Below are 11,959 nucleotides of genomic sequence, written 5' to 3' on the forward strand. Positions count from 1 at the left end.
CACGTCGCCACTCATGCCTTCCTCTGAACATCAGAACACGAGGTGCCGTTCACCACGATGCCTTGGTAGGCTAGAGACTCCTGGGAGCAAGAGAGATTCCACACACACACACACGGCAGCTCCCTGGCAGAGTCCAACCCGGCAGCTGTGGCTTCTCTTCTCCCGCTGAGCTGGAGTTGCTACCTATTTCCCTGCAGGAAAGCAGAGGAGGCCAACGACTGAATGAGCCACGGTGGTCTAACTCCCCTCTCATCCTTACAGGTGACCCCGTAGGTCAGAGGGGCAGGACTTTGGCTGGACAATGCTGGGGAAGGCTACCCCAGGGCTGTGGATAAACAGGGAAGTTTGGTCTCTGAGACTCTCAATCCAGCACATATTCCTAGGGCCAAATCCCCATGAAAAAACCCCTGACAATAAAAACAAAGCTGGGCCCAGCGTCCCGGCAAGAAGCAGCCCCTCCACCAGCACGAAGGGATGGAGAAAATAGCCCTTGAAGAAGCCACAAGCCATCATAGGAGCCAATCCCCCATCAGTGCTGGGCTTTGGGCCCATCTCCCACAGAAAGGGGTAAAACTGACCCCTAGAGAAAGCCCGAGAGGATGCTCTGCAGGCAGCTCGGCAGGGATTCTGGCAGGATGCCGTGAGAAAGGCGGCTCCACAGACCTCTGAGCCGAGGCAGAACCAAGGGAGACCGTTCCCCACACGCGCTCCCAGCCCCAGGCCTGCGCCCGTCCAAACACAGCATCAGGGGAACGTTCCAAGTGTGCTTTACGAGCAGCAGCCGCCAACGTCCGTTGTCCCGACCCCCAGCTGGTTCGTCCCCTTGTGACCTGGCAACGCCAAGCACCGTGATGTCGCTGCCGGGCACGGACCTGGCCTGAGCCCTTCCCATCACAGCAGGTTGATGTCGTCCAAATAGCCAACCAAGACCACATCCCTGACGTCCTTGAAGACCTTGCGGATGTTCTGCGTATCCGTGGCGCAGGTGTAGTGGCGGTAGAGGCATCTGGAGGCCAACTTGGAGGGTCTCTGCCCTGCGTCACGGTGGACAGCTGAGCATCGCTTGTACGTGTCCACGTACATCTCCAGAATGAACTTCTTCGCCGCCTCCGCATCCCGCTTGGGTCCTGACGTAGAACAAGAACAGACCTCAGCAGGGCTTTGCCACAGAAAGCCAGGCTGGCTCCGTCACACGGGGCAGAACGGGAAGTCACGGTCGTGGCGGTCACGGCATTCTCTGTACGAGTGACTGTGGACGGGGCAGTCCCCCTTTGGTCTATGGCAACAAAACCTTGATTATTCATTTTAAGCCAGTGCCGGGCAACCCCCCCAGTCAAAGAGCAGCATCCCATTGTGCTAGTTGCTGAGCCAATAAATAGCAAAGACAACAGCCTGTGCCCCAGAGAGCCTACAGAGCAGTCCCTGATTGGGAACCCTCCCCACACATGCAGAGTTAGTGAGAGAGGTTTACATGTTACCAGCTGGAGCCTGGGCTATTTTGGACCAGAGTAAGGGCAGAAGATACATGCAGGGTCATCCCCCCCCCACCCTGCCCCGTTTCTCTGCATGCCAATAAAGCAAGTAACCCAGTAACAAAGCAGCGGTGGATGGAATTATGGTCTCTGCGATGGCTTGAGTGCGGGAGGACCACTGGGGAGAAGTTCGCTTGTGGCTCTTTCTGTAACAGACAGTGGGGGCGATCTGCTCCAGAGCTGCTCTCTACGAGCACGTGCTCTGCTTCTGGAGAGCCCCCACGGCACCTCGAGGCGGGAGTTACCTGGGAAGCTGGGGAAGTAAGCAGCCAGGTCCGAGTGGGTGATCTTGTCCTCCAGGAGGTCAGTTTTGTTTAAGAAGAGGATCACGGAGGCGCTCTGGAACCAGGGCAGCTCCAGGATGGTTCTGAACAGGGCCAGGCTCTCCCTCATCCGATTCTGCACCCGGGGGTGGGAGACACAGATGACACCCATCAGCCCTCTCCTCAGCCCCCTTTGCTCCCAGAATGCCCTGTGTGAGTCAAAGAGGACTCAGGCAAGGAACACAGTAGCCCAGATGCAGGGAAGGAGGCAGTCCCTTGAGTCAGACATCTGAGTAGAGAACGGAGCCCCTCCAGACATGCTTGCTAGTGAGATATATACCCCCAGGTCTTGTGGCAGGGAAGGTTACTGGTTTAATCGCCCCCCCACCCCGGCACATCTCCTTAGGACTCCTTACCTCCTCGCTATTCTCCTCCAGGCACTGGTCATACTCGCTGAGGGAAGCCAGATAAATCAGGGCAATAACGTTTTCGAAACAGTGTATCCACTTCTTGCGCTCCGACTTCTGCCCACCCACGTCCACGATCCTACAGGGAGCCGGGAGTACAGGGGCGTTAGCTGGCACCTGTCACACACAGCGTCAGAGAGGCACCGACTCCTAGTATGTCTGCAGCATTTACAGGACTCCCTTTGCCCCAGAAGGCGTGTCAAAGCTGGGTGTAGCAACAGCGACAAGCAGTCAGCTCTGGGGTGGAGGATAGCAACTCCACAGCACACAGCAACACCAGGGGTGGGATTCACCTGCCTGAAGCTGGAGTGGGTAGGAGGCATGACTGTGAGGAAGGCAGATTAGAGATACATCCCGGGCTCTTGGTCTTGGGCTATCAGGTTCTGTTACCATCCAGCTCGATTGGAACCAGGAGCTCCTAACCTAGCTGCTTACATGACGCCTCACTTGCACATAGAGGACATGGCCTGGATTGGATCCGTGCCGGAACAGCAGCAAAGACAGGGCAGGGAACCCCATGCAGGTCTGACTGCTTTGCAGCAGCTTCACCTTAAGATCATCTTCTGCATCGAGAAGCAGTATTCACTGATGCCGGTCGTCGGCATGCGGCTCCTCAGGACATCCTGCGCTGTTGGGACATAACAGTCGTCCGCGATACGCTCCAGGCTGGACAGAAAACTGCAAAACAGCCAGGAAACGAGGAGGAAGTCAGTCCCTTGGGCATCTCATCCGAGAGGACCTCAAAGCACTTTACAGAACACTCAGCCCTACAGTAAGGCAGCGATCGTGTCCCCATTTCCGCAGATGGGAGGGGAAGCGAAGACAGACGTGGAGAGAGGCAGGGCAGGGAAGAGAACGCCCGAGTCCTGACTCCCAGCCCTGTGCTCTAACCACACAACCATTACCCCTTCCTATGAAGGCGTAACAGTCTGGGCAGAGCTTGCGGCAGCCTGGAGCCATTTATCACTGATGGGCAAAACCCAGAGAATGTCAGTTCAGAGAAGCACCCTAACATTTCAGGTGCTTTGGTCAAGGAGTTAGGCTGGAAGACACCTGGGAGGATCCGGCATCTGGGTGGACTCAGGAGACTTATGATTCGTTGCTACTTCAGGCCGTGGACCAAGCACAAAACCAAAAACGAGTGTGTTTAAATATCTAAAGAAAAATTTAAAATACATTAACATATAATAGGGTTTATTGAGTGTATTACCACAGCATCCAGAGTGCCCAGCAGACACGAAGACCCTGCTGCGCAAGGTGCTGTACATACACATCGTAAGAGACAGCCTCTGCCCTGAATATCTTACAGGCTAAAATAGACAGGATAGGTGGAAGAGGAGACAGACACAGAGAGGAGCAGTAACTTGCTCAAGGTCATAGAGCAGGTCAGGCTGAGAATAACCCAGGTCTCCTGACTCCCAGCCCAGTGCCCTACGCAGCAGGTCACACCGCCTCTCCCACAAAACCCCTTTTCGTCCCAGAAACCTCGACCGCAAGGCAAATTGAAACCCTGGGAAAGCTGTTTGATGTGTCACCCAGCAGGAGCAGCAGTGCTCGTTACAGCCTGCAGGGGTGACTCACTACAGGGCTGAGTCCAGTAAGTGATATTCCCGCCGTCTCTCGTAGCAGGTCCGGATCCCCGCGTCCCTCCATAGGCGCTCAATGGCGTTTGTGTATGGCCTGTTCAAGGCCGCCACCTTCGAAGCATCTACCCCCATGACCAGCTTGGCGTTTTCCTAGAAGCAGGAGAAATGGGGGGGATGGGGAGGGGGGAAAGTTATATAAAGGGGGAGCAGCTGCTTTCTTGGAAACTTCCAGAAAAAACTTCTCTCCCCTCTCTGCAAGGACAAATCAGAACAGCGCAGGCCTGGGGGTTATATTAACAAAGGGAGTACAGCCTAGTGCACTGACCAGGAGACAAGGGGCCAGGACTCCTGGGTTCTAGTCAGGGCCCTGCCTCTGATTCGCTGTCTAGCCCTAGCCACGTAACCTAGGGCTCAGTTTTCCATCCACACGCACAGCCTGCATTACTGTAGGATCTGAGCATCACCTGGTCCTTAATGCATTTATCCTCACCGGTCCCCTGGGGAGGGAAGGCAGTGCTAGTATTCCCATTTCACAGAGGAGAAACTGAGGCACGGGGCAGCCAAGTGACCTGCTCCAGCTCGCGCAGGAAGTCAGTAAGCAGAAAAATTCCTTTCTAGTCTCCTCAGCCTTGGGGGACCATGCGTCTCTCTTCCCTGGACAAGGAGCCATTGCTCCTGCCATGGAGCGAAGAGGGGCCGCTCGCTCAACCTCCAGCTCTTGACAGAACCACTCTGGAATACACTGGCCTGTTGTGACACCTCCCTTTGCTTTGCACCAACTGCCCTTGGCTCTCCTGTGCGGACTGGCCGGGCTCCTCCCTGGACAAAAACAGGGGGGTGTCGCTGCATTCTACTAGGCTCCAGCCTTCCAGGTAGGTGGGGCTCAGATCCTCAGCTGATGTCAATCAGCACCACTCCATTATCTGCAACGGCGCTAAGTCGATTTACACCCAGGCTGGCTCGGGGCATCCCGCTGCTTCCAATCCCCATCCAGCAGCTGACTGGCAGGGGTCTCCCTGTCTGGGCCGCCCTCCGTACTTACCACGTTCTCTGGCCGGGCGTAAGGGATCTGCAGAGTCTCCATGGCTCCAATCATGGCCTGCATGGAGGCAAAGACGTTCTGATACACCAGCTTGGCAAAGTCTTTGCGATCCTCTTCTGAATAGCCCGCCCCATGGATTATCCGCAGCTGTTTGATGAACGTGCTCTTCCCGCTTTCCCCAGTGCCTGTTGGCCTCAGACAGGAGAGAGACCTTAGACTTCCTCGGGGAGATGGGGTCATGAACCTGGTGGGGAACCTGAGGGTCACCCACTATCAAGAGTCAAGGGGCAAGTACTTCATAGCCACTCCCTGGCCCCACAGACAGACTGTTTGACCATGCCAAATCTGGGAGGTTGCAACAGGAAATGGTCTGCGACATAGAATATCAAGGTTGGAAGGGACCTCAGGAGGTCATCTAGTCCAACCCCCTGCTCAAAGCAGGATCAATCCCCAATTTTTGCCCCAGATCCCGAAATGGCCCCCTCAAGGATTGAACTCACAACTCTGGGTTTAGCAGGCCAATGCTCACACCACCGAGCTATTCCTCCCCCTGGGATATGCCTCCATCAAGGAGGGGGAGAGGGAGATCACATGTCCTCCCCCTCCCCCCCAATTTTAACTATCCTATTGCTGTCTCTCCATGAGGCTGCAGGAGAAGTGCATTTCCTGTCGGGTGAGCCTCTCAATTCTTTTCCACATGGAAAAGCAACAGCAGAGAGGACACGGGTTGAAGGGGTTCTGAATTCTGAGCTCTCCTACCAGCCCTGGAGATGCCTGGAGACTTCAGATTCTGGGACTGTCGGGCCAATTCTTCCTTTCGCCGGCACTAAAGAGCGCACCACCTGGGAATGCCAGCTGACTCTGTCCCATTAACAAGGGATCTGAGACCAAGGCTAGTATATCTAGCCCTTGGTTCCATAGGCTGGAAGGGGCCTCCTGGCCACCAGTCCAGTCCCCTGCTAATCCCAGGTCACCCCATCATAGAATCTCATTCAGAGACCCATCAAGCTCTGTCTTGAAGCTAATTAGGTTGTTTGCCCCCACTACTCCCCTGGGGAGGTTGTTCCAGAACCTTCCTCCCCCGATGGTTAGAAACCTTCTTCTCATCGCCAGCCTAAGTTGATTCATGGCCAGTTTACCCCATTTGTCCTTCTGCTAATATTCTCCTTTAGCTGAAATATCTCCCTGGCTTTTACACACACATACCCGCCCACGACGTATTTAGGGAGAGCAATCAGATCCCCACTCAGCCTTTGTTTTGCTGGTTAAACGAGCCAAGCTCTCATCTCCTCTCATAAGACAGGGCATCCAGTCTCCTGACCATCCTGGTAGCCTTCCTCTGAACCTGTTCCAGTTTGAACTCCTCTTTCCTGAGCAGCAGGGACCGGTGGAGGCCGTACGCTCCCCTTGGAGCAAGCCTGGTATTCATCTACAACAACTCTCCCATACAACGGCAAAAGCAGTTTCTCCAATGCAGGTTGGATGAGGGTTGGAGAGTAGGAGTGAAGGAAACCTTTGGACAACAGAGATTTGGGGGAGACCCGCCATCCTTCCTTCCCTTTGGCTACAATGCATAAATCCCTCATTATGGCTCCCCTCCCCCATGTTCTCCGCCAAACTGTCATCCTGTGTAAACAAAGCTGCGTGGGCCACAGAGTAACTCACCTAGTAGAAGTAGCTTCAGCTCCATCCTGTCTCGCTTTTTCTGGTCTCTCAGTATTTTGTTGATTTCTTTATCTAACACAACAGCAGCTTTATCTTCTTCCGACAGGAAATAAGGGCACTTCTGACAACAGCAGAAACACCAAGCCATGGTGTGGGAAAGATCTGATCCCGATGGGGAAAGCAGAGAGAAATGCCACACTTTATAGCACAGAGAAGTAATGCTGCCTCCCAATATAGAGGAATCCTGGTGGGAGCAAGGCAGAATGTACCCACCACGGTGCCCTTTTAAACTGGGCTCGGGAATGCTTGGTGAGCCCTTAATCACACATGCTCCAACCTCTGTGGCTGGGGTCTCTGCACTCAGCTTCTCTGAGAACTGCGGTAGCAAAGGTTTCTGGTGGGGGGATTACTTATCCCCCGAGACCGGACATTAATTCAATTCATGCACGCCTCTTTTCCTGCCATTTCTGGCAAAGATACATCTCTACACCTCTTCGTCCCCCCCACCCCGAAGAAAACCATAATGTTCGACAGCTCTGCAAAAGTTAGCTGCAGAGTGGCTGGTTTCTGGTGACAAAGGGAAAGCAGAACGTCTCGTCGAGGCAGGTGTTTCAAATTTCATCAGAAAAACAAACCCAACCAGAAAGGACGGGGTCGGGGGGGTGGAATCTCTGTTCCAAGAAGCGTTCAAGTGATCTTGATTTAAAATTCCCCCAGGATGAGGATTAAAATATCCTTCTCAAACCGAAATTCAGCCTCTCTGAAACATGCCTTGGCTCGTCAGTCCTTAGACAAATCCAGTTTCCAAGACAGAGATATTTAGGTTGCCTCTTGCTTAAACCATAAGGGAGCTCTCTGTGTCAGGAACAGCGATGCATAAGAAACCCTCCCATTCTGAGAAACTCACCACCTACCCCACCCTCCTTCTCAGGCCTGGGCAACAGGTCTGGACTAACCCAGAGAAGTACTGAAACTCCCACACCCTGCTCACATAAGACAGCTTGGGGGGGGGGGGGAATCCCCTATGCGCAAACAGCTCTCTCCTTCCCCCCTGTACATCACAGATCCTCCTGCCCAAAGAGGGGAGCGGAACGGAATCTCAGACATCTAAAGCGTTGAGTTCTTCAGATGACAGGCCACCCCGCCCATGTGGTGAGCATTCTCTTCTGCACTGTGACAACCGCCTTTCAATTTCTACCACATGTTCCATCCCCACTCATTGGCGGATAGAGCACAAACATTTTGCAGAAAGATCATTCTTTGCATTGCACAGCACCTTACACCTAAGGCTCTCAGAGTGCTGCTGAAACAGCAGCAAATTAAGCCTCTCAACTGCCCTGTTTGAAGTGGTTGAGGGTAAGTGACTTGCCCATAAATCCCACAGGAAGTCCACGGCAGAACCAGCAACAGAACTAGGAATCCAGTCACTGTCCCTCACTCTAGGCACTTAGGGCTAATTGCGTTACCCTTACACATGCTGAGAACTATCGGACTCTGCAAGTATCCCTAACAGAATCAATGGGACTAGGGACAGAGTAAGGTACCACTTGATTTGAGTAAGAATGGTAACAGCAGCCCATAAAACAGCCATCCCTTGGCTTCTACTAGCTGCGAGAGCCCATGAAATCACTGGTGATGATTCATGCATGCCTGTGGAGGGCCAGGCTAGTTTGGGTTCTACTTGTTCACAATGGAAGTGAAACACACTCGGTGGGGAATTAAATGAGAAGCGAGTCAAGAAACTGTTGAAAACTTGAAATGAAAAAAATACAAAATGCAAGTGTCTTGAAGTTACAAGTTCAGATTATACGCATGGGAACTTCCTGCCTGTAAACAGGACTGGTTTGACTGGTCTGCCTTCTACATAACCCCAAGACAAGCACGGGCAGTCAGAGGGAGAGCTTTCAATTCCCCCTTGCACACCAGTGAGGTTCTTCAACACTGAACCAGAGAAGTGAGAAGGGATTAAGTCTGCATTAACCAATGAGAGTGAACATTCAGTGCTGATAGTTTGCAGGAGGTTTGTAACTGGGGACATCTGCCCGCTTGGAATCGACAAGCTCAGTTTGGGTTTTATTTTTCCAGGCGCACGTCTAAGCATCCTGGATTTGCTGAGAACCGGAAAGAAGATTCATTACAAAAGCCTGTCCTATTTCCAATGCCAGTGGAAATAATTTTTTTTTTTTTAAAAGGAAGAAATCAGACCCATATTGGGACCCTCCGTTGAAGGACTTGTCGTCATGGGATCTCCAGGCCAAAATTTTGGCAAAGATTCAAACAAGCATCCACAGAAGGAGTGTTTCTCTTATTCAGCCCCTATCACAATTAAAACTCCTCTTTACTCTGCACTGCATCAGCCTATAACTGACAGTTGCAGTGATTTGTGAGAAAAACCAGCTGCCCAGAAGGAAAGGATTAAAGTTTCGGCCTTCAGGGATGCCAGAAATCTGACAGGATGTCTGGACTGCTGATGCACCAAGCATGATTCATGCCCAAGCAACGAGGATGGGCTGGAGGCAGTCAGGCAGGTGAGGAAACAAGGGTATGGCTACAATACGGTGCTACGCTGCCAAGTGGAGGCTTCCTGCAGGGGTGCAAACCCTTCCGTCAATGTAAGAGGTGGTGGCTGGGTCAGTGGAAAAATTTGTCTGTTAAGGTAGCTGTGGCTGGGGAGGGGACACGGATTGGGGGGTGTTAGGTTGACCTAAGTACGTTGCACAGGGTGCAAAAAATTTTCACAGCTAGGTTGTGATGTAGCTAGGTCGACCTGAATTATAGGTATAGGGCAGAGTAAGAGAAGTCTCTATAGAAACAAAAGGATGACCATAAGAACTGTCTCTCTCTTATCCATTTGGTTTCATAGTTTGTTAATTCTTGAATTTTACCACACTAGTGTTCTGTCAGCATATAGAGAGAGGAGACCGTCAAGTTTACAACAGGGAAAATCCAGCACAAGTAGATTGTTATGAAACACTAGAATTATCGAAGGACAGTTACAGAAAAGGGGCCAGATTTACAAAGATGGTGAAAAAGACCACCAGGTGCTAAGGGAGTTGGGTGTCTAAAAACCTTTATAAATCAGACCCACAGCTGCAACCCGCTTCCCTTCTGAAGCCTCATTTTAACGCCTCTCTGTTATTTTGGGTGTGGAACATTCATTTGAGCTGAAAGGTGCCAGATTTCAAGGGGAAAAAAAACCACAACATTCTCCTTTGTCTTCAGAGTTAAAGTTTCAAAGAGTATTTGTCAATTGACTTTTTCAAGTTACAAGGTAGTGATAATGAATCCGATCTGAAATTTTACTTTTGTCTACTGTTCATCTCCCCGTCATGTAAGAACAGCCTTTACGATCCTTATTATGTGTGTTGTATTGGCGATTAGGAGCCCCAACCAGGACCTCACGGTGCAAGACACTGTATGCATGCCCAATGGAAATGTAGTCCCTGCCTCAAGACATTTACCATCTAAAGTAATTTCAAGTTTTTCCACATGTTTCAAACTCCTTAGAGAGCATTCGGAGCCAGCCTGATGGGCAGAAAATAGGCTGTAATCAAAGTGATTAGTGGTTTTTGTCGAGGACAGTGCTGGGCCCAATCCTGCTTTCACAGACTTCAACAAGGATATTTTTTTGAAATCTGCTTCAATGGGAGCAGGATTGGGCTGGAGAGTTTGTGAGCACCTGCTGCCCTCTTTTGGCCAGTAGCAGCTTCTGTTCTTCCAAAAAGTCTTTCTAAAACGGACACTTCAATTAGTATACATGTGTCTGAAGTGCTTTCCTAATGGAAGACTGAATTAGCAACTTACTAGGCAGAGTAAGGGAGCTGCTCAGTTGAGACAGGCACTCCTATTTGTTAAGGTTTCTTTAAAACCTTCAATCTCAGTTTTTAACAGAGAACTGCAAAGCAAAAACGGAGTTAAACCCAGATTTCTAAACAGGCTGTTAAGAGGTATTATTCAGAAAAGACCAGTAAGCCGGCTCAGATAGATTGGAAACTCTTGGGTAACAACTGCCTTTTTGTTTTCTGGTTACATGGCACCTAGTACAATTAGGTCTTAGTCTAAAATGGGGGCTCCTAAGTATTACCACAATACAAATAATTTCTAGCCAGGCTGTTTGTAAGTTGCAACTTGTTCTGCTGAAAACTTCCATCTCCTCCTGTATCTCTTAACCTCAATGAGGCTCCTCATGTGAGGTAACAGGACCGTTTACACGGAGAGAGGTTTCCAGGATTAGGTCACAGCCTTGTGTAATTTTCTTCCTTGGAAATTCACTTGGTGCTGAAGATGGTATATGTAGCGTGAACTGTTTGAAGGTAGCAAATGCATGAGGGACAGTACAGGTTTCCCTGAGACAGCGGCTATTTGCAGGTGTAAACTCTTCAGGGCAAGGAATGTGACCTCCTGCCAACTGTGGTAGATAACTTAAGTGAAGCAGTGCCAAAAGGGATTTTCATAGAAGAAAAGTTAAACAATTTTTAAAATGTTATGATTAGTGGGGTATTGAGCACAGAAGTTCTCCCCACCACAGACCCCCTCCATTTTCATTTTTACTTTGCAGTTCTGTTAAGAAGGGTTCCCCAGGCTTTCCTAAAATACAGTGAAATGGCCCTTCCAAAATAATGCACAGAAGGGAGGGAGGGTTGGAACACTAGACTTCATAGTTTTACACCTTTGCTTCTATTAATAGTAGTAATTAGGGCTGTCAAGTGATTAAAAAAATTGATCATGATTAATTGTACTGTTAAACAATAATAGAATACCATTTGGATGTTTTCTACATTTTCAAATATATTGATTTCAGTTACAACAAAGAACAATGTACAGTACTCACTTTATTTTTATTATAAATATTTGTGCTGTAAAAACAAAAGAAACAGTATTTTTCAATTCACCACATACAAGTACTGTAGTGCAATCTCTTTATGATGAAAGTTGAACTTACAAATGTAGAATTATGTACAAAAAACTGCATTCAAAAATAAAATATAAAACCTTAGAGCCCACAAGTCCACTCAGTCCTACTTCTTGTTCAGCCAATCGCTCAGACAAACAAGTCAGTTTACATTTGCAGGAGATAATGCTGCCCGCTTCTCATTTACAATGCCATCTGAAAGTGAGAACAGGCCTTCGCATGGCACTGTTTTAGCCGGCGTTGCAAGATATTTACATGCCAGATGCACTAAAGATCCATATGTCCCTTCATGCTTCAACCCCTATTCCAGAGGACATGGGTCTATGCTGATAAGGGATTCTGCTCAATAACAATCCAAAGCATAGCAGACTGACATGTTAATTTTCATTATCCACCAGCGGATGCCACTAGCAGAAGGTCGATTTTCTTTTTTGATGGTTTGGATTCTGTAGTTTCCACATCAGAGTGTTGCTCTTTTACGACTTCTGAAAG

At 50.0% G+C, this 11,959-nt stretch overlaps 1 protein-coding gene across 1 annotated transcript; it reads right to left on the minus strand.

The window, feature by feature from the left end:
- Positions 1-824: 824 nt before the first annotated feature.
- On the minus strand, positions 825-6,949 carry GNA15 (G protein subunit alpha 15). The gene is made up of 7 exons (XM_073324110.1): positions 6,556-6,949; positions 4,891-5,075; positions 3,844-3,998; positions 2,812-2,940; positions 2,212-2,341; positions 1,778-1,931; positions 825-1,127 (listed from the first exon to the last, which is right to left on the minus strand). Exons 1-7 carry the CDS (start codon positions 6,701-6,703, stop codon positions 892-894), a joined length of 1,137 nt encoding a protein of 378 aa, XP_073180211.1. The 5' UTR covers positions 6,704-6,949; the 3' UTR covers positions 825-891.
- Between the last annotated feature and the right edge of the window lie 5,010 nt (positions 6,950-11,959).

The sequence above is a fragment of the Lepidochelys kempii genome, chromosome 25 (genome assembly GCF_965140265.1).
Source record: "Lepidochelys kempii isolate rLepKem1 chromosome 25, rLepKem1.hap2, whole genome shotgun sequence".
Classification (NCBI taxonomy): Eukaryota; Metazoa; Chordata; order Testudines; family Cheloniidae; genus Lepidochelys; species Lepidochelys kempii.

Excerpts from the sequence above, each read along its gene's own strand:
- GNA15 (XM_073324110.1), bottom strand. The coding sequence starts at position 6,703 with ATGGCTTGGTGTTTCTGCTGTTGTCAGAAGTGCCCTTATTTCCTGTCG. Across the intron at positions 1,932-2,211 it reads TGGAGGAGAATAGCGAGGAG|AATCGGATGAGGGAGAGCCT; the intron begins GTAAGGAGTCCT and ends CCCCGGGTGCAG. Across the intron at positions 1,128-1,777 it reads TTACTTCCCCAGCTTCCCAG|GACCCAAGCGGGATGCGGAG; the intron begins GTAACTCCCGCC and ends GTTCTACGTCAG.